Raw genomic sequence first — 23,782 nt, 5'->3', positions numbered from 1 at the left:
TTACATTTGCCGATCATAACTGCTCAAACCCTCTGGCACACAATGGCCATATTATAAGAACACTCCCAATTCCCAGTTTCTTCACTGAGGAGACAGAGATGAGGGAAGTGCATGTTCAGTCATCTCCCTGTTTTGAAGCATCTTGAATAACAAGCGTCTGTTGTGCACGACACAGAGTGCGAACAGAATGGCGGTACACAGTGAGTGCCTTGCAGTGGCCGATAGAAAGACACAATGAGAAATTGTTCGAGCACCACAAAGAATGTGATACTGAAGATATGTATCAAGCCTGAAAGATACAGTGGGTCTGAGAAAGAAACAGAGAACATTTCCAACTGGGAAATTAAAGAGACAACCAAACCAAGAATAAAGATCCTGAAAATAGTGTTGACCGAAAGTAGAATTAGATTCCTCCTATAGAAAGCATGTTCAAAAGCCTGCTACTTTACCATTTACGAATCTCAACAAAAGATATCATGTCATGAAAAAAAAACACAGAAAAAGTATACCATCAGTAAAATAAAATAAATGTAGTCAAACTGGCACTACATTAATGGAAATATATCAATTACCTCAAAAAGGAATGGAAAAGCTTAAAGGCAAAAAGGAGAAAAAAGAAAACTATAAAAAAAATCATCAAAATATTATATAACCAAAATAAAAATATAATGCAAAAGTACTTTATAAATACCACACCAAAGGGGGATATTGAAATAAATAATACCTGAATTAAAAATACAGTAGAATCATGAATGAAAGACGTGACCAACTCAAAACATCAAAAAATTTGCCTGGAAGCAGTGACTCAGTGGTTGAATTTCAACCTATGAACTAGGAGGTCACAGTTTGGTTCCAAATCAGGGCACAGGTCTGGGTTTAAGGCTCGATCCCTGATTGTACAGAAAACAGCCGATCAATGATTCTCCCTCTTCACTGATGTTTCTATCTCTCTCCCTCTCCTTTCCTCTCTGAAATCAATAAAGATACATTTAAAACACAGTAATTAAATAATCAAAGAATTTGTACATAAATCATTACAATTTTAATTCATTAACATTTTGATTCAGAGAAGCCAACAAACACGTGGAAATGTGAACAGAATTTAAGGAAGTCCTAAGATACTAACAAATTGACCACCAAGGAAACCCCATAGTGACAGAATAGTGAAAAGCAATAGGTAGCTAATATAAAAAATTAATTGTTTAAGATCCTGACAATTGGAGAAAGCGACATACAAATGCAAGCAGCTCATGAATTTGAACTAGAATGAATATAAACATGAGAACAGATAAGAAACAATGAAAATATCATGTGTCCCAGAATACTATCTGAAAACATCCTATCTAATAAAAGAGAAAAATGGTAATTGGCGTACGACGATACCCTTTTCATTGGCTAATCAGGGCTATATGCAAATTAACTGCCAACTAAGATTGGCAGTTAACTGCCAACAAGATGGCGGTTAATTTGCATATGTAGGCACAATGCAGGGAGGCGAAAGGGAAAGCAGGAAGAAGCCCCCTGCCACTGACAGTGATCGGAAACCCAGGGGGGAGCTAAGAGCTGGGGGGCAGGGCAAAGGTGGCCCTGGGGCCGCCTTTGCCCTGCCCCCCAGCCATGATCGGAGAATCAGGTGCCTTTGCCGCCCTGGCCAGTGATAGCAGGAAGTAGGGGTGGAGCCAGCGATGGGAGCTGGGCACAGCCGGTCGAAGCTGGCAGTCCCGGGAGCTAGGGGTCTCTTGCCTGGGCCTAAAGCGAAGCCCACGATCGCAGGGCCGCTGCAGCTGCGGGTCCCCGCTGCCCGGGCCAGACGCCTAGGCCAGAGGTGTTAGGCCTGGGCAGGGGCGGAGCCTGCAACCGCGGGGAGCTGGGGGTCCCCCACCCAGGCCTGACACCTCTGCCAGAGGCCTCAGGCCTGGTCAAGGGGCCGATCCGGTGATTGGTGATCGGAGGGTGATGAGGGTCAACTCCTCTGGCCGAGGCATCAGGCCTGGGTGGGGGCGGAGCCGGGGATTGGGGGAATATGATGGTCCCCTTGCCCAGGCCTGAAGCCTGGGTCAGAGGTATCAGGCTTGGGCGGGGGGTGGAGCAAGTGATCAGAGGGAGATGGGGGTCCCCTGCCCAGGCATGATTCCTGGGCCAGAGGCCTCAGGCCTGGGCGGGGGCCAGAGCCAGTGATCGGGGGGAGACGGGGGTCCCCTGTCCAAGCCTGACACCTCTGGCCGAGGCATCAGGCCTGGTCTGGGGGCAGAACCAGTGATGGGGGGGAAATGAGGGTCAGGCCTGGGCAAGGGGCCAATCCTGCGATTGGAGGGTGATGGGGGTCAACGCCTGGGGGCTCCCAGTATGTGAGAGGGGGCAGGCTGGGCTGAGGGACACTCCCCCACACACACACACCCAGTGCACGAATTTCGTGCACCGGGCCCCTAGTATAAAAAATAATTGCTCATGGAAAAGACAGCTCCTCTAAGATCATTAGGGGTCTCTAAGCAGAAATATATTGCAGGAAAAAAGGGCATGAAAGAAAACATGGAACTGATAAGTGAACAAAAACCATCCAACAAGAATATTGACAAAACAGATGATAAACAATGGAGAGGAAACAACTTTGTCAGCTCCAAAACTTTCTCTTTAATAGTACCTCTCGCCAGAACCGGTTTGGCTCAGTGGATAGAGCGTCGGCCTGCGGACTCAAGGGTCCCAGGTTCGATTCCCGTCAAGGGCATGTACCTTGGTTGCGGGTATAACCCCAGTGTGGGGCGTGCAGGAGGTGGCTGATCAGTGTTTCTCTCTCATCGATGTTTCTGACTCTCTATCCCTCTCCCTTCTTCTCTGTAGAAAATCAATAAAATATATTTTAAAAAAATAGTACTTCTCATTATTAGACCTGCCCTATTACAAATCCGTAAGAAATATACTTCTGGAGGCAATTTAAAGATTCTACACAACACTAACATGAACAAATAAAGATGCCTTGTATGCAGAAAAATATACAGAAATATAAAAATTTATGGTGTTCTATTAAAGAAACACGTATCACTTTGATTTCTCTTGTGGAACTTTAGAAAATAAAAGTAATTGTTCAACCTGAGTGGCTCAGTAGTTAAGCGTCTATCTGTGAGCCAGGAGGTCACAGGTTGATTCTTGGTCAGGGCACATGCCTATATTCTGGGCTCCTTCCCAGTGTGGGGTGTGCAGGAGGCAGTCAATTAATGATTTTCTCTTATCATGGATGTTTCTCTCTCTCTCCCCATCTCCTTCTTCTCTAAAATAACATAAAATATGAATTTTTTTAAAATAAAAAATACATAAAAGGAATAAAATCTCAAATCTCTTCTATAAGACAAACATTAAAGATACTGTGATATCAACTTATGTGGGTACATGGGTAGAAATGGCAACCAGCAGAGATTTCATGAAATTGACAATATGGTTTAAGGAACATTGTTATAACATTAAGATATTTAAAGTACTTCCATAGTGACAAAAAATTTTAAAAAAAGAAAACAAATAAAATGATCTCTGCTAAGAGGTGACAGAATTCTGTATTGGAAATCACAGACTCCACATTCTAAAAATATAGATAGATAGATAGATAGATAGATAGATAGATAATGATATAGATGCATATATAATTCACTTCTCAAAACATGGTATATAAAACCAACCAAATAAGTTACCTCTGTCCCTACTAAAAGTAGATCCCGTTCAATAGGCCATGAACCAAAATGAACTCAGCATGCATTAACAACTAAAATATCAGAACTAAAACCATGAAAACACTGGAAGAAGGCATAGTCAATGAACTTTACCATTACTCTTAAAAATACTGGTTTGCATATATCTTCCTAGGCATAACAAAGTAGCTAAAAAATAAAGAAATGAGACTACAAAAGAATAAGTTTGGCGTACCAATAGAAACCACAATATAACAACCACCACAAAAAACCAGCAACGTTACATCCTCAAAAGCTAAAGATCCAAAATATCCATTGGGACCTTGATTTAAGAGTTTAATTCTATCCGTTACGGAGCTCTTAACTCATATGTCAAATCAGGCTGATGTTGTAGCGTTCACTGTGACATTTGCTGTGCCAACTAGCGGTGGGGTATCTGAAGCTGGCTCGTAACCCGAATTTTAGCTCGCAACTCAAAGCAAAAAATCGGCTCGTATCTCTAAAAACTCGTTAATCGGGACACTCGTAAGTCAAGGCCCCACTGTATAAGGGACTCACACAATTTACCACCAAAAGGACAAACAACACGATTGAAATATGGACAGAGGACCTGATCGGCCATTTCATAAACAGGACATAAAGATGCACAATAAACATACTGGTATTTAATGACATTCAACTCCCTTCAGCATCAGAGAAATGAAAATGGAAACCATGGAATACCACCAAACACCTAACAAGATGCCAATCATCCATAATTCAAAAACCGACAAGTATCACCAATGAAGTGGAGAAATGAGAACATTCATGCATTGTCAGCAAGCTTATAAACACACTAGAAGCCCAGTGCACAAATTTGTCCCTCGTGCTGGCGGCGATCGGTGCTGATCGGACAGGAGGAAGGCCCGCAGAAGGTTGGCCGGCCAAGGCTGTTTGGCTGTGGGAGCACACAGACCACCCAGCAGGCCGGGGGGAGGAATCAAGAGAGGGTGGTCAGCTCAGGGAGGTTGGCTGTGGAAGCACACTGACCACCAGGGGCAGTTCCTGCGTTCAGTGTCTGACCCCTGGTGGTCAGTGTGTTGTCATAGCAACCGGTGGACCAGGCATAACGGTCGCTAGGGCTGTGATATATGTAGATTCGTGGAGCCACTCACAAAACACGATGGCGTGTTTTCCAGTATTTACAGACAAGTACCAGTTAACACAGCGATTCCATTTCTGGCGATTTATACAGAGAACATGAATAAAAACAGATATACCCACCCATATATGCTTTGTACCACTATTTGCAATAGTGAAGATATCAGACTGGAAAAAAAGGACTATTTTTTGAATGATGCTTGAGTATTTGAAATAAAAGATTTCATTTGATTTGGCATGTAAGGCGACAAAATTTATAACTCATCTCCTTCAAGACGTGACTCACTATGTGTTTATTCCAGAAATGACACAGTACCTGCAAATATAACTTTCATATTATTGAATATAAAACTACATTACTTTTATACACTTCACATTTTTGAAAGGAAAATGCATAACCAGGTTTGTATTTCAATCCATTGTATTACAATGAAAACTCGCAAAGTATCAACACAAACATTAAAGAAAAATCAACAACAAAAAAAAAACAGATTCCTCGACAGAAAAAAACAAAAAGAAGCCACTGGCTGTAAAATATATTTGTAAAAGTCAAAATGGCCCAGCTGGCACGGCTCAGCAGTTGAGCATCGACCTATGAACCAGGAAGTCACAGTTTAATACCTAGTCAGGGCACATGGCAGCTGATCAATGATTCTCTCTGATCATTGATGTTTCTGTCTCTCTGTGCCTCTCAGCTTTTTTCTGAAAAGAATAAAAAATCTATATATTGTCCGCTTGGGAGTTTGACCTGGAGCGCGGCAGTTTGATTGCTTGCCATGACATGCCCTAACCACTATGGGGCGGTGCGAAACATGGCAGGAGACCAGCAGAGGTGGTGGGGCTCTGAGGGAGCGAGGTAAAGAGGAGGCCGGAGGGCCAGGCCTAGGAACCCTACCCATGCACAAATGTTGTGCACCAGGCCTGTAGTATATATATGATATATTAATTAAAAAGTCAACATGTACAGGACAATTGTGCGAAATAGACAAAGAAGTCTTCACACTCAACACTGACAAGACAACCTGAAAAGGAAATGTACATTATAACAATGAGAAGGAACAAAGAGCACAGGCAGGCAACACTTAACCACCACTGAACAGATCAGAATCTAGAACACTGACCCTACCAAATGCCTTTGTGATATGGAGCAACTGGAACTCCAATCACTGCTGCTGAAAATGCCAAATGCTACAGACCCTTGGGGAGACGGTCTGGAGGTTTTTATAAAACTAACTATACACTCGCCATGGGATCCAGTAATTGGGCTCCTTACTATTAAACCAAAGAATTAAGCCTTTTATCTACACCAGTGATGGGGAACCTATGACACATGTGTCAAAAGTGACACGGAAACTCATGTTTTTGGTTGATTTTTCTTTGCTAAATGGCATTTAAATATATAAAATAAATATCAAAAATATAAATCTTTGTTTTACTATGTTTGCAAATATCATAACATTTCTATATGTGACACAGCACCAGAGTTAAGTTAGGGTATTTCAAAATGCTGACACGCTGAGCTCAAAAGCTTCACCATCATTGATCTACACAAAAGCCTACCAGGAGGCTTTTTATTCATAATTTACAAAATTTGGAAGCAATGAAGAGGTCTGTCAACATATGAATGGATAAATACACTGAAGGTTGCACAATGATGTCTTACTCACTACTATCCTATCTACTAAAGAGGGAATGTGGTAATTGACCCTCATGCTGTCGCAAACATGATGGCACCCATAGCCAATAAGGAGGGAATAAGCTAATTGAGTGCCATGCCCTCAAAGATGGTGGCGCCCACATCCACAAGATGGTCGGGAGGGGAGGGCAGTTGTGGGCGATCAGGCCAACAGGGGAGGGCAGTTAGAGGCGACCAGGCCAGCAGGGGTGGGCTGTTAGGAACAACCAGGCCTGCAGGGGAGGGCAGTTAGGAACGACCAGTCCGGCAGGGAAAGGTAGTTAGGGGTGACCAGGCTGGTAGGGGAGGGTAGCTGCGGGTGATCAGGTTGGCAGGGTAAGGCCGTCAGGGTCGACCAGGCCATCAGGGGAGGGCAGTTAGAGGCAACCGGGCCAACAGAAGAGAGCAGATGGGGACGACCGGGCTGTCAAGGGAGGACAGTTGAGAGCAACCGAGCTGGCAGGGGAGGGCAGTTGGGGGCGACCGGGCCAGAAGGGGAGCAGTTAGGCATCAATCAGGCTGGCAGGAGAGTAGTTAGGGAGTGATTAGGCTGGCTGGCAGGCAGAAGCAGTTAGGGACAATCAGGCAGGCAGGCAGGCAGGCGAGTGATTGGGAGCCAGCAGTCCTGGATTGTGAGAGAGATATGCAGTACCCGTTTAGGCCCGATCCCTGTGGGACTGGAACGAAACCGGCAATCAGACAACCCCCAAGGGGTCCCAGATTGGAGAGAGTGCAGGCTGGGCTGAGTAACACCCTCCCCCCAGGTGCATGAATTTCGTGCACCAGGAATCTAGTAAAGAAATAATACATCAAGTCTTGAAAAGATATGATAGAAGCCTAGATAAATAGAACTAAGTGAAAGAATCCAATCTGCCTGCACAGGTAGCCTAGTTGCTTAGAGGATCGTACCAATATAACCAAGTTGTAGGTTTGATCTCTGGTCAGGGCACATACAAAAACATCAACTAATGCCCAGCTTAAGTTTCTCTCTCTCTCTCTAATTCTCCCTTCTACCATGAATTCAATAAAATCTTAGAAAATAAAAGAAAATGGAGTGTGAATTTTGATAAAGGCTTTCCCATTTCCAATCCAGGTTGTCCTATGGCCAGAAGACATGGTGGAATCTTAGAATACTCTAGAAAATGATTTCCTAAAATATCATTTTCTTTTTTTTTTTTTTAAATATTTTATTGATTTTTTACAGAGAGGAAGGGAGAGAGTTAGAAACATCGATGAGAGAGAAACATCGATCAGCTGCCTCCTGCACACCTCCCACTGGGGATGCGCCTGCAACCCAGGTGCATGCCCTTGACCGGAATCGAACCCGGGACCCCTCAGTCCGCAGGCCGAAGCTCTATCCACTGAGCCAAACTGGTTTCGGCAAAATATCCTTTTCTGATAGTATATTAATTAGTGTAGACAACATGTAAAGTGTGCAAACACTGAGTTCCTAATTCACATATATCACAAAGCTTCGCCTTTCTCTCCCAAGGATCACCAATTTGTTACTCTTTTAAAAAACATATATTTTTATTGCTTTCAGAGAAAAATGGAGAGGGAAAGAGAGATAGAAATATCAATGATGAGAGAGAATCATTGATTGGTTGCTTCCTGCACGCACCCGACTGGACCAAGGCATTGGTCCTTGACCAGAATCGAACCACGGACCATTCAGTCTGCAGGCCAGCCCTCAATCCATTGAGCCCAACCAGCTGGGGCTCAATTTGTTCCTTGAGAGCATGAATCTAACACAGAAAGCAGAAGCCCCTAGAGATGTTAATATAATAAAGGAAACAAAGCCCTGAGGGTTGAGAAGGAACTCAGGAAGGAAGTCATCCTCACCCACGGAGGCCAGGTTGCTGTAGTTCTCCAACATCACATCCAGGTACAATTTCCGCTGAGCTGGGTCCAGCCATTCCCACTCCTCCTGAGAGAAATCTATGGCCACATCCCTGAAGGACAACCGTTCCTGAAATAAAAGACACTTAACGAGGTCACGAGAAGAGTTCATAATGTCACCCAACATGAAAACAGTGTTAGAAGAGGTTTTGACCGTAGGGGGTATCCTGAACTATACAGTAAGATCACTTTGCCCCAGTAATAGTCTCTGATGTGTTTTCTAACACTGACACATGAGGATGACAAGCGTCCACAAATCCACAGTACAGATTTTCCTTTACAGGAAAATAAAGTAAAATTAAGGCATGGACACAGGCTTATAAATATCTGAAGGCTGCATTTACATCGTTCAGGGTCAGTGATGTATAGTTCTCAGCGGGAAACATCACGCTGGTTTTAAGTATACGGAGTTCTTCTGAAGTGTGAAGCAGACCACAAGGAAATGGACTTCTATAAAAATACAACCTCTGATCCAGGTTCTGAGATGGGCCCTGTGTTTCCACATGTGTAACAAGCTCACTTTTTACTTGTGATGCTAATGTTTCCCCATCATGTGCCACACTTCTGAATACACAGAAAAAGAAAACACAAAGAAAAGTTCACACAGAACTTTGAACTAAAAGGGTTTGTTAATGGAATCCAGTTTTCATGGAATAGGACTCATAGGAACCACAATGCTCTTTGGAAATTTATTATGAGTAATCTTAAAACAAGATTATTCTGCCTGGACCAGCAGGTGTGGCTCTTGTGTGCTAACCCATACAATAATTGGTCACTCACTCCATCATGGTCTAGAGTAGCCGTGGGCAAACTACGGCCCGCCGGATCCGGCCCGTTTGAAATGAATAAAACTAAAAAAAAAAAAAAGACCGTACCCTTTTATGTAATGATGTTTACTTTGAATTTATATTAGTTCACACAAACACTCCATCCAGGCTTTTTGTTCCGGCCCTCCGGTCCAGTTTAAGAACCCATTGTGGCCCTCGAGTCAAAAAGTTTGCCCACCCCTGGTCTAGAGACACACGACCAGGTTGCAGTCAATATCCCCAGTGTGGGGTGTACAGGAGGCATCCGGTCAATGATTCTCTCTCATCACTAATGTTCTATCTATCTCTACCTCTCATTTCCTCCCTGAAATCCATAAAAATATACTGGTACATGGAAAAAAAACACAAAGACAACACAGCTAAAATAACGCTAACAGTTTAGGTACAGAGACACATTTTACAACTATGAAATCAAGATGGTTTAGTGACTGCATAAATCTCATGAATCTATTTGTGTATGATCCCCTTTGTGTTTTTTAAACACAGTAAGGAGAAAAGATAAAAATAGAAAACAAGTTAGACTATTGTTTTCCTTTGTGTGCTTGTAAATCCTCCCATGAGAAGATATTTTCCATTGACTTTTGAAGAGTGGAAGGCAGGGAGGTAGAGGCGGGAAAAGAAGAGGGAAAGAGGGAGATGGGGAGGGAGAGGGACAGAAATAGAGGGGGAGGAGAGAGAAAGAACAATGTGAGAGAGAAACATCATACCAGCCTATGGGAACTAATTTTTCTTATTAGTACATTTCTTTCAAAATTTTTATGTATCATTAGTGGAGAGCTATGTTGTAGAAATTTAATGAAACTGAAGATACATTAATAATGTCATTCTTGATCTCACTCATTTATGGATAATAAAGACCATTATAAACTTATGAACAAAAATAGATACAGAGGCAGAGCTGCCTCGAACAGACTGTCAAACTACAGCGGGAAGGCCGGGGAGGGTTGAGGGTGGGGGTGGGGGCTAAGAGATCAACCGAAGGACTTGTGTGCATGCATATAAGCATAACCAATGGACATAAGACACTGGGGGGTAGGGGAGGCCAGGGGATTGTCAAGGGTGGGGGGAAAAAAAAGGAGACATATGTAATACTCTTTGTAATATTTTAAGCAATAAAAAATAAATGTCGGCCGAAACCGGTTTGGCTCAGTGGGTAGAGCGTCGGCCTGCGGACTGAAAGGTCCCAGGTTCGATTCTGGTCAAGGGCATGTACCTTGGTTGCGGGCACATCCCCAGTGGGGAGTGTGCAGGAGGCAGCTGATCGATGTTTCTCTCTCATCGATGTTTCTAACTCTCTATCTCTCTCCTTTCCTCTCTGTAAAAACTCAATAAAATATAAAAAAAAAAAAAAAATAAAAAAAAATGTTAATAAATAAATGTCATTCTTGAAAACTTTTTATTTATTTTATTATTATTTTTAAAAAATATATTTTATTGATTTTAGAGAGGAAAGGAGAGGAGGAGAGAGAAACATCAATGATGAGAGAGAATCATTGATTGGCTGCCTCCTGCACACTCCCCCCCCCCCCCCCCCCCCCCCCCGCCACTGGGGATGGAGCCTGCAACCCAGGCATGTGCCTTCGCCAGAATCGAACCCGGGACCCCTCAGTCCCCAGGCCGACGCTCTATCCATTGAGCTAAACCAGCTAGAGCGAAAACTTTTTAGAAAATACAAGAAATGATAGTGTAGGGCACTGGTTCTCAACCTTCCAAATGCCGCGACCCTTTAATACAGTTCCTCATGTTGTGGTGACCCCCAACCATAAAATTATTTTTGTTGTTACTTCTTAACTGTAATTTTGCTACCATTATGAATCGTAATGTAAATACCTGATATGCAGGATGTATTTTCATTGTTACAAATTAAAAATAATTAAAGTATAGTGTTTAATCACAAAAACTATATGTAATTATATATGTTTTCCGATCGTCTTAGGCGACCCCTGAGAAAGGGTCTTTTGACCCCCAAAGGGGTCGCAACCCACAGGTTGAGAACCGCTGGTGTAGTGTATGTCTCTCATGTGAGTATAGAATATAAGGAAAATGTAAAGAATCAAGGCCTAATTGTTTAAAGCTCCCATGAAAAAGCCAATGATCTGTAGGAAATAAAAGTCATTCATTTTCCAAAGCAAACGCAAACTAACAAGAGGGACATTTCCAGATGTGAAGTGATGGTCTTTGCACAATTTTCATTAAACCGCGACTACAAAAAAAAAAAAAAAATTCGCTACTACACCCTTGTTCCTGAGAAAGGGAGACTATTAACTCTACAGTGAGGGAAGCACCTCTGCCATCAGGTGACTGAGGCACAAGGATGCTCAGGGCACCACTGCTGTGACATTACTGCCAAAAATACCTCAATAAATAAATATGTGGAAATGATTACAAATAAACATTAGTTTTTGCAAGTGCCAATGCACCTGTGCCTCTCATGTTCTGTAAGCTAACAGTGCATTTACCTACCAAGTCTCTCGTACTACAATAATGAGCAAGTCTCTTCTATTTGCCCTTTATTTAGAACTTTCTGAGCTATTCTGAGCAGTCAGATGTGCAGCTTCTTACCCCTGATCTAGAGCTGATGCTGCAGCCACATGAAACTAAAACCTGCATTTCCCTTCTTCACTGATACCTCAGCCTCTAACAAGAGGGACATTTCCAGCCTCTGACCCCATCCCAATAGGGATGTTAGACATGGCTGCCTTCCAAGTTTGATCTGTCACAAAAGGGACATTTTGAGTAGTTGAAAGTCACTGATTAAAGGTAGGAATGCTTCCTCACCTGGGGAGGGTGACAAAATGCATGCAGACAAGGCTCTGGCACAATGGAGGGAGTATAACCCGGCCAGTGTGGCTGAGAGGTAGAGGGCTGATCTATGAACCAGGAGGGCAGGCTTAGATTCCTCCTCAGGGCTCACTCCAGGCTTCAAACTCCATACCCAGTGCATGCAGGAGGCAGCTGACCCATGATTCCCTAACCTAATTGATGTTTCTATCTCTCTCTCCCATCTCCTTTCCATTCTGAAAGCAATTAAAAATATATTTTAAAAAGACAGGAAAAACACACAAAAAAATAAAGAGAAATATTGAAAGTGCTGACATTGACTGTGTTGAATAAAGTAATAAAATAAGGAAAGAAAACCAACCTGCAAAGACAAAAACATCAGAGCAGAGAAATAAATCACCAGATGACAGAGGAAAAGGAAACATAGCCTGTGACCCAGGACACATCTTTTACCTGAGAAGCAGCCATTTGGTCCTGGTCCTGATCGGGGTGTGGATTGTTTTCTCAGGTGACACTATGTTGAAGAGTCACAGCATGTGCCTTCAAAGACGTCAGCACAGCCTGTTAATCAGCTCCCCTCACACTCACAGTCAGAAGGACCTGGAAATGAGGAAAAGGCCACCCATCCTGTCTTTGGTCACAGCAGAGACAGGAACACTGAGCCCCTACAGGGAGAGCTCACTGTGAGGTGTTTAATTTCGTCTTCATGTGTCTCTCCTCCCAAAGACACCCACAAACTCCTACAGAAATGAGGTGAGCTGCTGTCCTGACGCCCCAAACCGAACAGAGAGCCCCCTTACCTCCCCTGAACAAAGCCTGCTCCCCACTCTCACAAAGGCATCCTGCACCCCTCCTGCTTTCCCTGTCCTCACCTTCCATCACCTGGAGGCCCTCAGTAACCAAGGATGCCCCACCCAGAGCAGCTAACTCTAAGGGGGAAAGTGCACCTGAGGGCATTTATTTAATCTCCTCCAGGGATCTGAGAAGACCCAGAGGATTTATCTCAGGATGTTTTCAAATAATAAATAGTCAAACATAGAAAAAGTAAATCCACAGAACACACACACCCCCCACAGCAACAAAGCTAAGGCTTTAAATAGTCCTGAAAAAAAAGGATCAAATGGTGACAGACACAGGTCACTTCTTCGTTGCATCCCAGGAAATGACAAGGGACCCATGACCAACAGACAAGTCTCACCCCTCTGAGTGAATAATGGTTGCAATTGGAAACAAATCATTATAAAATTCCCAAGCCTTATAAGCTGGAGATTTATAATTCTCATTCAATCTGTATGACTAAGACAATCCAGCTGTTACATTAAATGTAAAAAGGCACACCTCGGAGGCATAACTCAGTAACCTAGATTCCTAGTCAGGGCGAATGGTCAGGTTGCAGGTTTGATCCCCAGGGAGGGGCTTGCGGGAGGAAGCTGATAAATGATTGTCTTTCCTCACGGATGTTTCTAATTCTTTCCCTCTCCCTGCCTCCTGGAGATGAACAGATATAGATATATATATCCGCAGCTGATATGTCACAACTTAACCATCCTCAACCCATCAGCTCACCCCTCACCCAGATCAGGGTTCCCTCCTCCCACTACATGTATTTCTGTCTGTGGATCTGTCTCTGTCTCTTGCTCCCTTTCTCTCCACTGTGGTCCTTTCCTGTGTCCCCCTCCCCCCTGCTCTCTCCCCCCTTTTCTCTCTGTCTGTCCTACACCTGGACCATGAAACTCCTGAAACCTACTTCCCTTCAGGGGCTCTTTCTCCTGGTCTCTGAGGCTCCATCTCCACACACGTCTGCGTCTTCCCCTCCCCACGCCCGCGGCCCCTCTGCTGCCTGTTCCCGTCTGTCCGCTCCCACAGCTGCTGACTCAGGGCTGCTCCCTCTGCTCCCTCATCCCTGAGCCCCCCTTTCTGTCCCTGCACTCGCTCCCCAACTCTTCTCCTCTGAACCCGTGTCTCTGTCTCAAGTGCCTCCTCCTGTGCGGCCCCCACTTCTGCTCCCAGGACCCGCTCCCTCTCAGCCCCCCTTACTCTCTCTGGCTCCCCCTCCTCCCTGTGTCTCCACTTCCTCCTCAGGCCACTTTCCCGAGTGACCCCCTCACTCCTACCGTCGCCGTCCAGTCCCCCCACACCCCCTATGGGCCCCTCTCTGTGGACCCCTCGCTGCCCTTCCTCCCGCCCACGTGTCTGTCTCTCACTCCCTCTCCTGACCCCCCAGCCTGGGCCCCCGCCCCCCGCAGTCACCGCGCCCACAAAGCCCCTCCCTGCGGGCAGGTCACCTCTTCAGGGGACACCGCGTCCTCCCCCTGAGACCCCCCATGGACACTGTGCTCCCCGGGCAGGCAGACCCCTTATTAAATGGGGGTGGGCCTAGCAGGGGGGTGCAGACCGCCAGGCCGGGAGCCATCCGGGGTCTTTGGGCGGAAAGCGCCGGGCGGGGGGAGGGGCGCAAAGGGCGGGAACCCCCTGACCCAGACTCTCAGCCCCGCGGGGAGCACCGGCGGCCCCGGGAACGGTTTTCAGCGGGAAAACCGCGCGGCAGGCGGTGGCCACAGCCACAGGCGGAGAGACCCCGGGCCGGGGCCTCCGTTTCCTCCCAAAGGCACGTGGCGCCCGCACCGCGCAGCCTCCCGGGACGCGGACTCACCGCTGAGAGAGGCTCCGGGGCGGGGACCCCAACAAGGACTTCAGCGCCGGCAGCGCCCTCAGCCTTCCCTGCGGGGAGGGGGACGGGGAGCGTCAGCTTTAAAGACAAACACCCTCCTCAGGGGGAACCGCCACCTTCCCCTCCACAGCCGCTTCCGCGTCTGCAAGGAACTGCGCATGCGCCTCCCTGCGGGGTGGGCGGGGCCAGAGCCTGAGCTGAGCGGCTCCGCGATGGGGGCGGGGCCGAGCCCGGCGGCCAGGCCTGTGCAGGGACAGAGGGGGGAGGGCGGGGCAGGAGCGAGGGGGCAGCCTAGACTTTGTTTGCACAGCTGGGGGCTGAGGGCTGATGTACCCAGAGGCAACATAAGAACTGCCCTCCCCCTAACTCACTGGTGAAATCTCCCTGGACTCCCTTGACCAAATCCTGCCTCCGTGCCTCTTGACCAACGCCTGCACCGCACCCTCACCCTCACCCTTTCCTGCATACTTCTACCCTAAAGGAAGCCTAGTCACCCCTCAGGGATGACACCAACACATTGGTCTCCATCTGGGGTGAGAGAATGCAATGCAATTTCCTAAAGTCTCACCATGTCTCTGGTGCTGGCTCCTGGAGGTGGCACCAAAGAGGAGGGAATCTGGGGAATTCACACAGAAGTTTCCCAGCTCCCAGAGGCTGTGCTTAGAGCTACTGGCTGGTCTGCCCTTCAGCTGCAGGTGTCCCAGGGAGGGGTCTTTCCCAGGATCTTCGCAAGCCAATAACACATTCTCACAATGAAGTTACAGAGAATTCAAAACTGGGGCAGATTGGGTTTGAAACCAGTAACTTCCTGACTCCAATTTCCCCTGAGTCATTAAACCCTCAGTGAGGAGGGGGGAGGGGAAGGACAACCTGCTCTCTTGGCCCCTCTGTCTTGCCATTGAAGGACAGGAAGCTGGAATTAAGGAAGTCAGCCATCTCTGTGGGTAATTATCAGGTGCTTTTCATAGTGAATTGAAGGTTACAGCAAAGAATAAGGCCTTTTCTGCTTTCTCCTGACAATTCACTGCTGTCATTTGTAACATTGCTTTCCAAAATGATATTTTGGGGACCCTTCAAGGATGCAATTTTGGATAAGATCTTTCCCACACACATTATACCTTTAAGGTTTCTGTTAGATGTATATTGACTGATGTTTAGTGATGTTTAACTCTCGGGTGAATACACTGCCCAATTCTTCATATCTTAACAACTCCTGTCAACATAAGAAACATTCAAAACTATGAAGAATTTTTGTGGGTTTATTTGAGCCCAAGTGTCCACAAGTAACAGGAAGCAAAACTTCAAAGAATTGAGATAATGTTCCAGAGAACAGCAGTTGTGCATTGAATTTTATACATTAGAGGCTTAGTGCATGAAATTCCTGCACTTGCGGGGTGGCGGGGGGGGGGGGGGGGGGGCGGGGAGAGAGCCCTTGTGGGACCGACATCCTTAGCACTGTCGGGGAGGCGGGAAAGGCTATTGTCACCTGCACTGTTCTCCTCAGCCATGAGCCCGGCTTCTGGCTGAGTGGTACTTTGCCTGTGGGAGCACACTGATCACCAAGGGTAGCTCCTGCTTTGGGCATCTGCCCCCTGGTATTCAGTGCATGTGACAGTGACTGGTCTTTCCCCAATTCGGTCGATTTACATATTACCTTTTATTATATAGGATTAGAGGTCTGGTGCATGGGGGAGGGGTGGGCAGGTCACTCAGCTTGGCCTGTGCCCTATCTCAACATAAGCATTTATTTGAAACTAGCTGTACCCAGCCATGTGTTGCTGTGGCTCAGTCTGGTTAAATGGAAAAGAAAGAAAACAGAAAGCGCACGTTTCTAATATGTTTAATTTCACAATGCTTGTGGGTATACAATATTTTTTGTTGTTCCACTGTCTCTGCAGATATAGAGATTGTCTGGTTTGCCGACTCTAGAACACGCAACATATAATTTTCCATGTGAGAAGCAATCCGTGTCTAGATCTAAACTGCCCAATTCTAAAGATTGGCCCTGAGCTTTGTTGATGGTGATTGCAAACGCCAATCGAATTGGGAATTGCAATGTCTTAAATTGAAATGGCATATACGTTGGAATCATAGGAATGCAAGGAATGAGGACATCTTCACCTTTGAAAGGTCCTGTCAAGATTGTTGCTTCTATGACTTTGCTCACTAATTTTTTTACTGCAAGCCGCGTGCCGTTGCAAAGCTTTGGCTGGCTGATATTTCACAACATGATAATTGGAATGCCGATTCCAATTGCAGTACATGCGGTGGCATCCCTGGCAGAGTGCATTCAAAAATTCGGTTGGATAATTAACCGCTTCATCTGCTTCCACAACAGTGTCGACGGACTTGTATGTGACTGCCTCGCTTTGAATGTTAGACTGAATAAATTGTTAAGTTCGTAGACGTCTTTGTTCTTGGCTGCAAGGATAGCTCGTTCACTCAGCCAATCGTGATTCTTATAATTGGTTTGAATATTGGGAAATACTTTTTCAACCAATTCTTCTTTTGACGTCACTAAATTACAGAAGTTATGAGGCAATGAAATTCGTCCTGAGGTCAGATCAACCAGCACCTTTCTGTTCCCAATTTCCAGCAATTGATGTGAGAATAACTCAGCTGGACACTCATATTTGTAGTTAATTTGATCTACAATTTATAATTGTAAACAGAAACATTGAAATGGAATCCTAACATATTTAGTATAGCGTGTGTTGCATTTACGTCCAACAGATGGCGCTGTTTTCAAAAAAGAATGTTTTTACCTGTCACAGGTGTGACATCTATATAATAGTAGATATACAGGTACATAAAAACACACGTGTATTCGAATGCAACATTGTGTCAAAATTTCAAAGCAATTGGTGCAGAACTTTTGGAGATTTAAGATTTTGAACAAACGAACATTTTTTTAAAATTAAATCTTTATTGTTCAGATTATTACATTTGTTCCTCTTTTTCCTCCCCATAACTCCCCTCCTCCCAGTTCCCGCCCCACCCTCCGCCCTCACTCCCCACCCACTGTCCTCATCCATAGGTGCACGATTTTTGTCCAGTCTCTTCCCACATCTCCCACACCCCTTTCCCCCCCAAGAATAGTCAGTCCATTCCCTTTCTATGTCCCTGATTCTATTATAATCAACAGTTCATTCTGTTCATCAGATTATTTATTCACTTGATTCTTAGATTCACTTGTTGATAGATGCATATTTGTTGTTCATAATTTGTATCTTTACCTTTTTCTTCCTCTTCCTCTTCTTAAAGGATACCTTTCAGCATTTCATATAATCCTGGTTTGGTGGTGATGAACTCCTTTAGCTTTTCCTTATCTGTGAAGCTCTTTATCTGACCTTCAATTCTGAATGATAGCTTTGCTGGATAAAGTAATCTTGGTTGTAGGTTCTTGGTATTCATCACTTTGAATATTTCTTGCCACTCCCTTCTGGCCTGCAAAGTTTCTGTTGAGAAATCAGCTGACAGTCGTATGGGTATTCCCTTGTAGGTAACTGAGTTTCTTTCTCTTGCTGTTTTTAAGATTCTCTCTTTATCTTTTGCTCTTGGCATTTTAATTATGATATGTCTTGGTGTGGTTCTCTTTGGATTCCTTTTGTTTGGGGTTCTCTGCGCTTCCTGGATTTGTAAGTCTATTTCTTTCACCAGGTGGGGGAAGTTTTCTATCATTATTTCTTCAAATAGGTTTTCAATATCTTGCTCTCTCTCATCTTCTGGCACCCCTATAATTCTGATGTTGGTACGCTTGAAGCTGTCCCAGAGGCTCCTTACACTATCTTCGTATTTTCGGATTCTTTTTTCATTTTGCTTTTTTGGTTGGGTGTTTTTTGCTTCTTCGCATTTGAAATCTTTGCCTTGAATCTTGCGCTCCTCTGGTCTGCTGTTGGGAGTCTGTATAGTATTCGTTATTTCAGTCCATGTATGCTTAATTTCTAGTTGGTTCTTTATCATAACATCGAGGGTCTCATTAGTTTTCTTGAGGATCTCACTACATTTATCGGCGGCTTCTAGACAGTTCTTAAGAGACCTTAAAAGTGTGGTTCTGAACTCAATATCCTCCATTGACAGTTTTGTCCTGTTTCTTTGTCTCCGCATTTTTTATGCTTTCTTGGTACACCCCCTAGTGGTCTTTGTGTGCAGTCTTGTTGTAGTTAAGCCTTGATTGATGTCGGCACTACCGGGGGTGATTTGACCTCCAGACTAACTGGCTATGAGAGTCCACTGTGTCTGCAGTGGGAGAGCTTCTGTGCTGGATCTCTAGGGTGGTGCTAATCTAGCGTTTGCCTGAGGCTATCCGGCAAATGGCTCTGTGCAGGGCTTGGGCGGGGCGGGTCCCCGGGGATCTACAGGGCGGGCAGGAGCGAGCAGTTATGGCTGCTCTCAGTTCCGTCCCTAGGGGCTCTGCCTCTCAGAGTCCCAGCAACCGCTGCAAACCTCAGAAAGAAAGCTGCCTTCAAGTTCCGACTGAAGCCAGACAGTCCCTCTTCTCCAGTTTGAGTCTGGGTCCCTAGAGACTCGCCCGGATCTGGAGCTCAGAGTCTGAAACTCCCTCCCGATTGAAAACAACAACCTCACCTCCACCGCCAGCCCGCTCGCGCGCACCTGAGTATTTCACTTCAGCACTGCGCCTCCTCTGAGTCTGGGTATGATATTCTCTTTCCTCCTAGTTGTAGAATTTCCACTCAGCCAGCCTTCCTGTGGTTCTGGATGATGTCCGTTCCGTCTTTAGTTGTTTTTTGAAGTGGTTGTTCAAGGCAGCAATCTCCGGTGTTAACCTATGCCGCCATCTTGGTTTTTCCTTCTTTCAATCGAACAAACGAACATTTACATTTTTATTGATATAGATTAAAAAAAATCTGCCTGGTAGATGGCCTGGCTCAGTGGTTGAACATAGAACTATGAATCAGGAGGTCAGGGACCCATTCCTTGGCAGGGTACATGCCCCGGTTCAGGGCTTCAGCCCCAATGTAAGGTATGCAGGAGGCAGGGGATCCATGATTCTCTCTCACTATTGATGTTTCTCTCTCTCTCCCCCTCTCCCTTCCCCTCTGCATTCAATAAAAAGTTTTAAAAATTACAAATTTGCTGAAACCGGTTTGGCTCAGTGGACGGAGCGCCGGCCTGCGGACTGAAGGGTCCTGGGTTCAATTCCGGTCAAGGGCATGTACCTGGGTTCTGGGCACATCCCCAGTGGGAGATGTGCAGGAGGCAGCTGATCAATGTTTCTCTCTCATCGATGTTTCTGACTCTCTGTCTCTCTCCCTTCCTCTCTGTGAAAGGTCAATAAAAAATATTTTTTAAAAAAAAGAAAGAAAAATTACAAATTTATAAAAAAACGTTAAAATAGTAAAATAAAAATACTTTCAATTTTTCAAAACTCATATTATTTCTGAGAAAACCAGGAGGCTCTGTATTTGAACTAAATTTTTAGAAATGTCTGTGGTATATACAGATGCATCTGGTTGATGCAAATTCCATCACCACCATCTTCAGAATTTCCACAGTAAACAGCACAATGAATATTAACTTGTATATTTCAAGTTTAAAATTATTTTGGGTGTAACCAGTAAACATTTGGAAGCGAGTTTTACTGTTTGCTTTTATGTTCCCGTAAGAAAATTAACATCCTTACCACATGTCTCTGCATGAGGCAGTAACATGGAACTCAGCCACAAGCTTTGGTGAGGTGATCACGTTGAGAAGGGGTTTCTATTCACACATGGACTAGAGCCTGCAAGTAGGCTCTGTACTATCAGCCAGGCTGGTCAGTCAGAACTGCTTAGGGACCCCATCTGGATGGATAACCTGGCAGGTCTATACAAACCAGGAAATAAGAGACTACACGTGCATTGATGTATTAATGTGCACAAATACGCAGGAACCAATGGGAAAAAACAAGACTGATAGGAGAAACAGCCTTTGCCTCATGTGAGCAGCATATGTTAAGGGTCTTATTCTCCTATTCATTGGATACCCTGTGTCTTCTGGTTGAAGCAGTTAAAACATTTATATTGTAAGTGATTAATGATAGGTATATTGTTATTGGCATTTTCCAATTAATTCAATCATAGGAGGGGGCTTTAACTTCCTATCGATATCAATGGGTAGATCTTCCAGAGAAATAAATCATTAAAAAAAGGTGATCTTAAATGAATCATTAGAAAAAGACAGATTTTTAAAAAATTTAAGTTCCTTATTGTTTCAAGTATTACATATCTATCCTTCCTCGCCCCCATCCCCCGACCTCTCCCAAGAATTTTATATGTTTACCACAGAGAGTATCAACTGGAATGTCACACAGGAAAACTGGTGTGCTGAAATAATTATTGAAACAGTCACCAGTGACTGCTTAGTCAATAGCACACACTACATTACCCATACATTGTCGAAAAATAAGTGGCAACAGCAAACAAAATAGCTGTGTGGTGTGGATGAACCAAAATCAGACATTTTTGAGGGAAGATTGGCAAAATATATATTTGGTGGACCACTGAATTTCAGTAATTAGTGTGTCATGTGAAAAAAAAAGGTTGAAATTTCTGATTTAGAGCTTTTCACCCCAAAGTGGAGGAAATTGCACTCTGGACAAAATGAAGACAGAATGCACTGTAACCCAAAAGACAGTGGGTGCTTCATCTATTTTCCTAATGGCCATGTGGAAAAAAAAAAAAAGATCTTATCTGTGTTTTGTATCAACATACCTCCTCAACGTTCCTCACTACAGTTCCAGAAAACGGAACTATTGTCAAGATGGGATTGAATTCTATGAATGAGCGGGATCCCATAGTTTGCCCAGTAACAGAACAAAAAATAAAGCCCCAACTGGCGATGTCCCCACCTTTCCTTTCTTGCAAATTGAGAAACCTATAAAGACTAGAGGCATGGTGTACAACATTCGTGAACTGGGGGTGAGGGGTCCTTCAGCCCGGCGTGTGCACTCATGCAGTCTGGGACCCCTTGGGGGATGTCCACCTTCGGCTTATGCACGCTCCCCAGATGAATCCTTGACACAAAATATCAGCACATACATATACATATGAATGCTTCATGGGCATGTCAGAAAATAGAGTACAAGGATATTGAACATCTTGTTTCTGTATTCATTTTGTCAGTCCTTTGGGTGTCACATGGATAGGAACTGATGAATGTGGAGAGAATGATTTCTCTTTACATTTGTATTGTTCCTCAAATTTCTAGAAATTTAGCACTAGACACTGAGAATAAATGGAGGGCTTTCATTTTAATTTCGGCTATCCTGCTGTCCCTGGAACTTAGAGTGAAGGCTTGGAAAACACTCCAGGGACAGATAATGCCAATGGACATACCTCTGGTCATGCTGTCATTATACAAAATACTTTTGCATCCAAAATAATAAAAGGTTTCAACTGCAAAGCTGCCATGATCTCTGGGGTTCCTCTAGAAAGAATGACCAGCATTAGCCTATATTCAAGAAAGAGAGAATAAAACCTGTATACCATGGGGTAATTCCATGCCAATAAAGAAGTTAATGAGGTAACACTCAGAAATTCTTTTTTTTTTCTTTTAAATATATTTTATTTGATTTTTTACAGAGAGGAAGGCAGAGGGATAGAGAGTTAGAAACATCATTGAGAGGGAATGAGAGAGAGAAACAACAATCAGTGCCTCCTGCACACCCCCTACTGAGGATACGCCCACAACCAAGGTACATGCCCTTGACCAGAATCGAACCTGGGACCCTTCAGTTGGCAAGCCGATGCTCTATCCACTGAGCCAAATTAGTTAGGGCACACTCAGAAATCCTTACGGTTTCCAATGAGTATCAGGACAAGAAAAATCACTCCACTTACAAAGTACACAGATGCCAATTTGTGGTATTCTAAAAGTTCATATTCATATTAAAAACTATAGATGTCAGCATGAGAACATGAGTGGTGGGTTACCTACTTTATGAAAATAAAGCAAAATAGCCACCAAGTCATTCTGATGTCAGTCATTGTATTATAAATTCCAAACTACTGAGCAGACGCTACACCGGCTTGAAGGGCTGATGTGGGACAGGAAGAGCTTTACATGCTGTGGTCATAGCACTGCAAAAATAATGGCAGCCTAGAAGACAAAGTGAAAAACCAGAGAGAAACAGGAAATGGGAAATGAAAGAAATAGAATTAATTTTTCTGAGTTCAGCCAGCAGTGCAGTCTACGAATGGTGGCCTCTCTGGACTAGCAGAGTTCATGGCAATCCTGCATCCTGGGTAAAACAATGTCTCTGGTATTACAATATTCCTCTTAATTATGGAAAACCTAATACACAGACAGCACGGTCCTGAGTTGCAGTTCCAGTCACATAAATGTCACAACCACAAATTGACATTCAGATGAAAAGTTTTCAGTTGAACATATCGGCACAGAAAAGGAACCAACGTTCATTATATCATTTACAGAAAGTTAGAACTATTTTAAAAGATTAATGCAATAGTATATTCTCCAGTAGAAGAAAAAAATATGTACCCAATATCCCATAGAAAAATGCATATAAATGAAGTACATATAATATACACAGCTCACAGATCTTTAAGGCAGTTAACAACCCCATGATTTCACACATACAGCAGGAATAACACATAGCAGCAGCAAGTGATAAGGGAATAGAATCACATTAATATTTCCTATTAAAAATACCTCACATCATTTCAATATAAAATAGGTAACACTCTAAGTAACTGTAGATATGGAAACAAATTCTTTTGATATATTCAAGTATAAAAATATTACCTAACAACATTTAAAGTTTGGAGTACACTGTGTAATAAACATTCTGATTTAGAACAATACCTGAAAGGCATTTTGGCTACCTATCTAGTGTGAATTCAGTGATATTTTAAAATTCATAATCAATTACATACTTTGGTCAAGTTTTTATATCTTTAAAGCATAAATTCCTTGGAAATTTGTTAACTTTATATTTTGAACAGAAGTCCTTCGTCCTATATCATAAATGTAGAATTTCTACCCAATTACAATCCTTGGTATTGACTGAGGTTGTAGGTCCAAGTATATGATTTCCCACATTCATCAGTTTCAAGGTTTCCCTGTAGAATGAATGCCAATGTGAGGAATA

General features: G+C 44.0%; 2 protein-coding genes across 2 annotated transcripts in view; both read right to left on the bottom strand.

Moving 5' to 3' along the window:
• Positions 1-12,546, bottom strand: part of LOC132216075 (zinc finger protein 91-like) — a 114,386-nt gene extending 101,840 nt beyond the window's left edge. The window contains exon 1 of the mRNA XM_059665132.1: positions 12,453-12,546. Within this exon, the coding sequence (XP_059521115.1) occupies positions 12,453-12,467 (15 nt within the window). The 5' untranslated portion in view covers positions 12,468-12,546. The remainder of the gene's footprint in view (positions 1-12,452) is intronic.
• LOC132216109 (zinc finger protein 665-like) overlaps positions 1-12,589 on the bottom strand; it is an 84,006-nt gene extending 71,417 nt beyond the window's left edge. The window contains exons 1-2 of the mRNA XM_059665200.1: positions 12,453-12,589; positions 8,335-8,461 (exon numbers count right to left, since the gene is read on the bottom strand). Of these exons, the coding sequence (XP_059521183.1) occupies positions 8,335-8,461; positions 12,453-12,467 (142 nt within the window). The 5' untranslated portion in view covers positions 12,468-12,589. The remainder of the gene's footprint in view (positions 1-8,334; positions 8,462-12,452) is intronic.
• Positions 12,590-23,782: the final 11,193 nt, after the last annotated feature.

This window comes from Myotis daubentonii, chromosome 15 (assembly GCF_963259705.1).
Source record: "Myotis daubentonii chromosome 15, mMyoDau2.1, whole genome shotgun sequence".
Lineage (NCBI taxonomy): Eukaryota > Metazoa > Chordata > Mammalia > Chiroptera > Vespertilionidae > Myotis > Myotis daubentonii.
The sequence above is the reverse complement of the archived record's forward strand: the minus strand, read 5'-3'. Positions and strand labels throughout refer to the sequence as shown.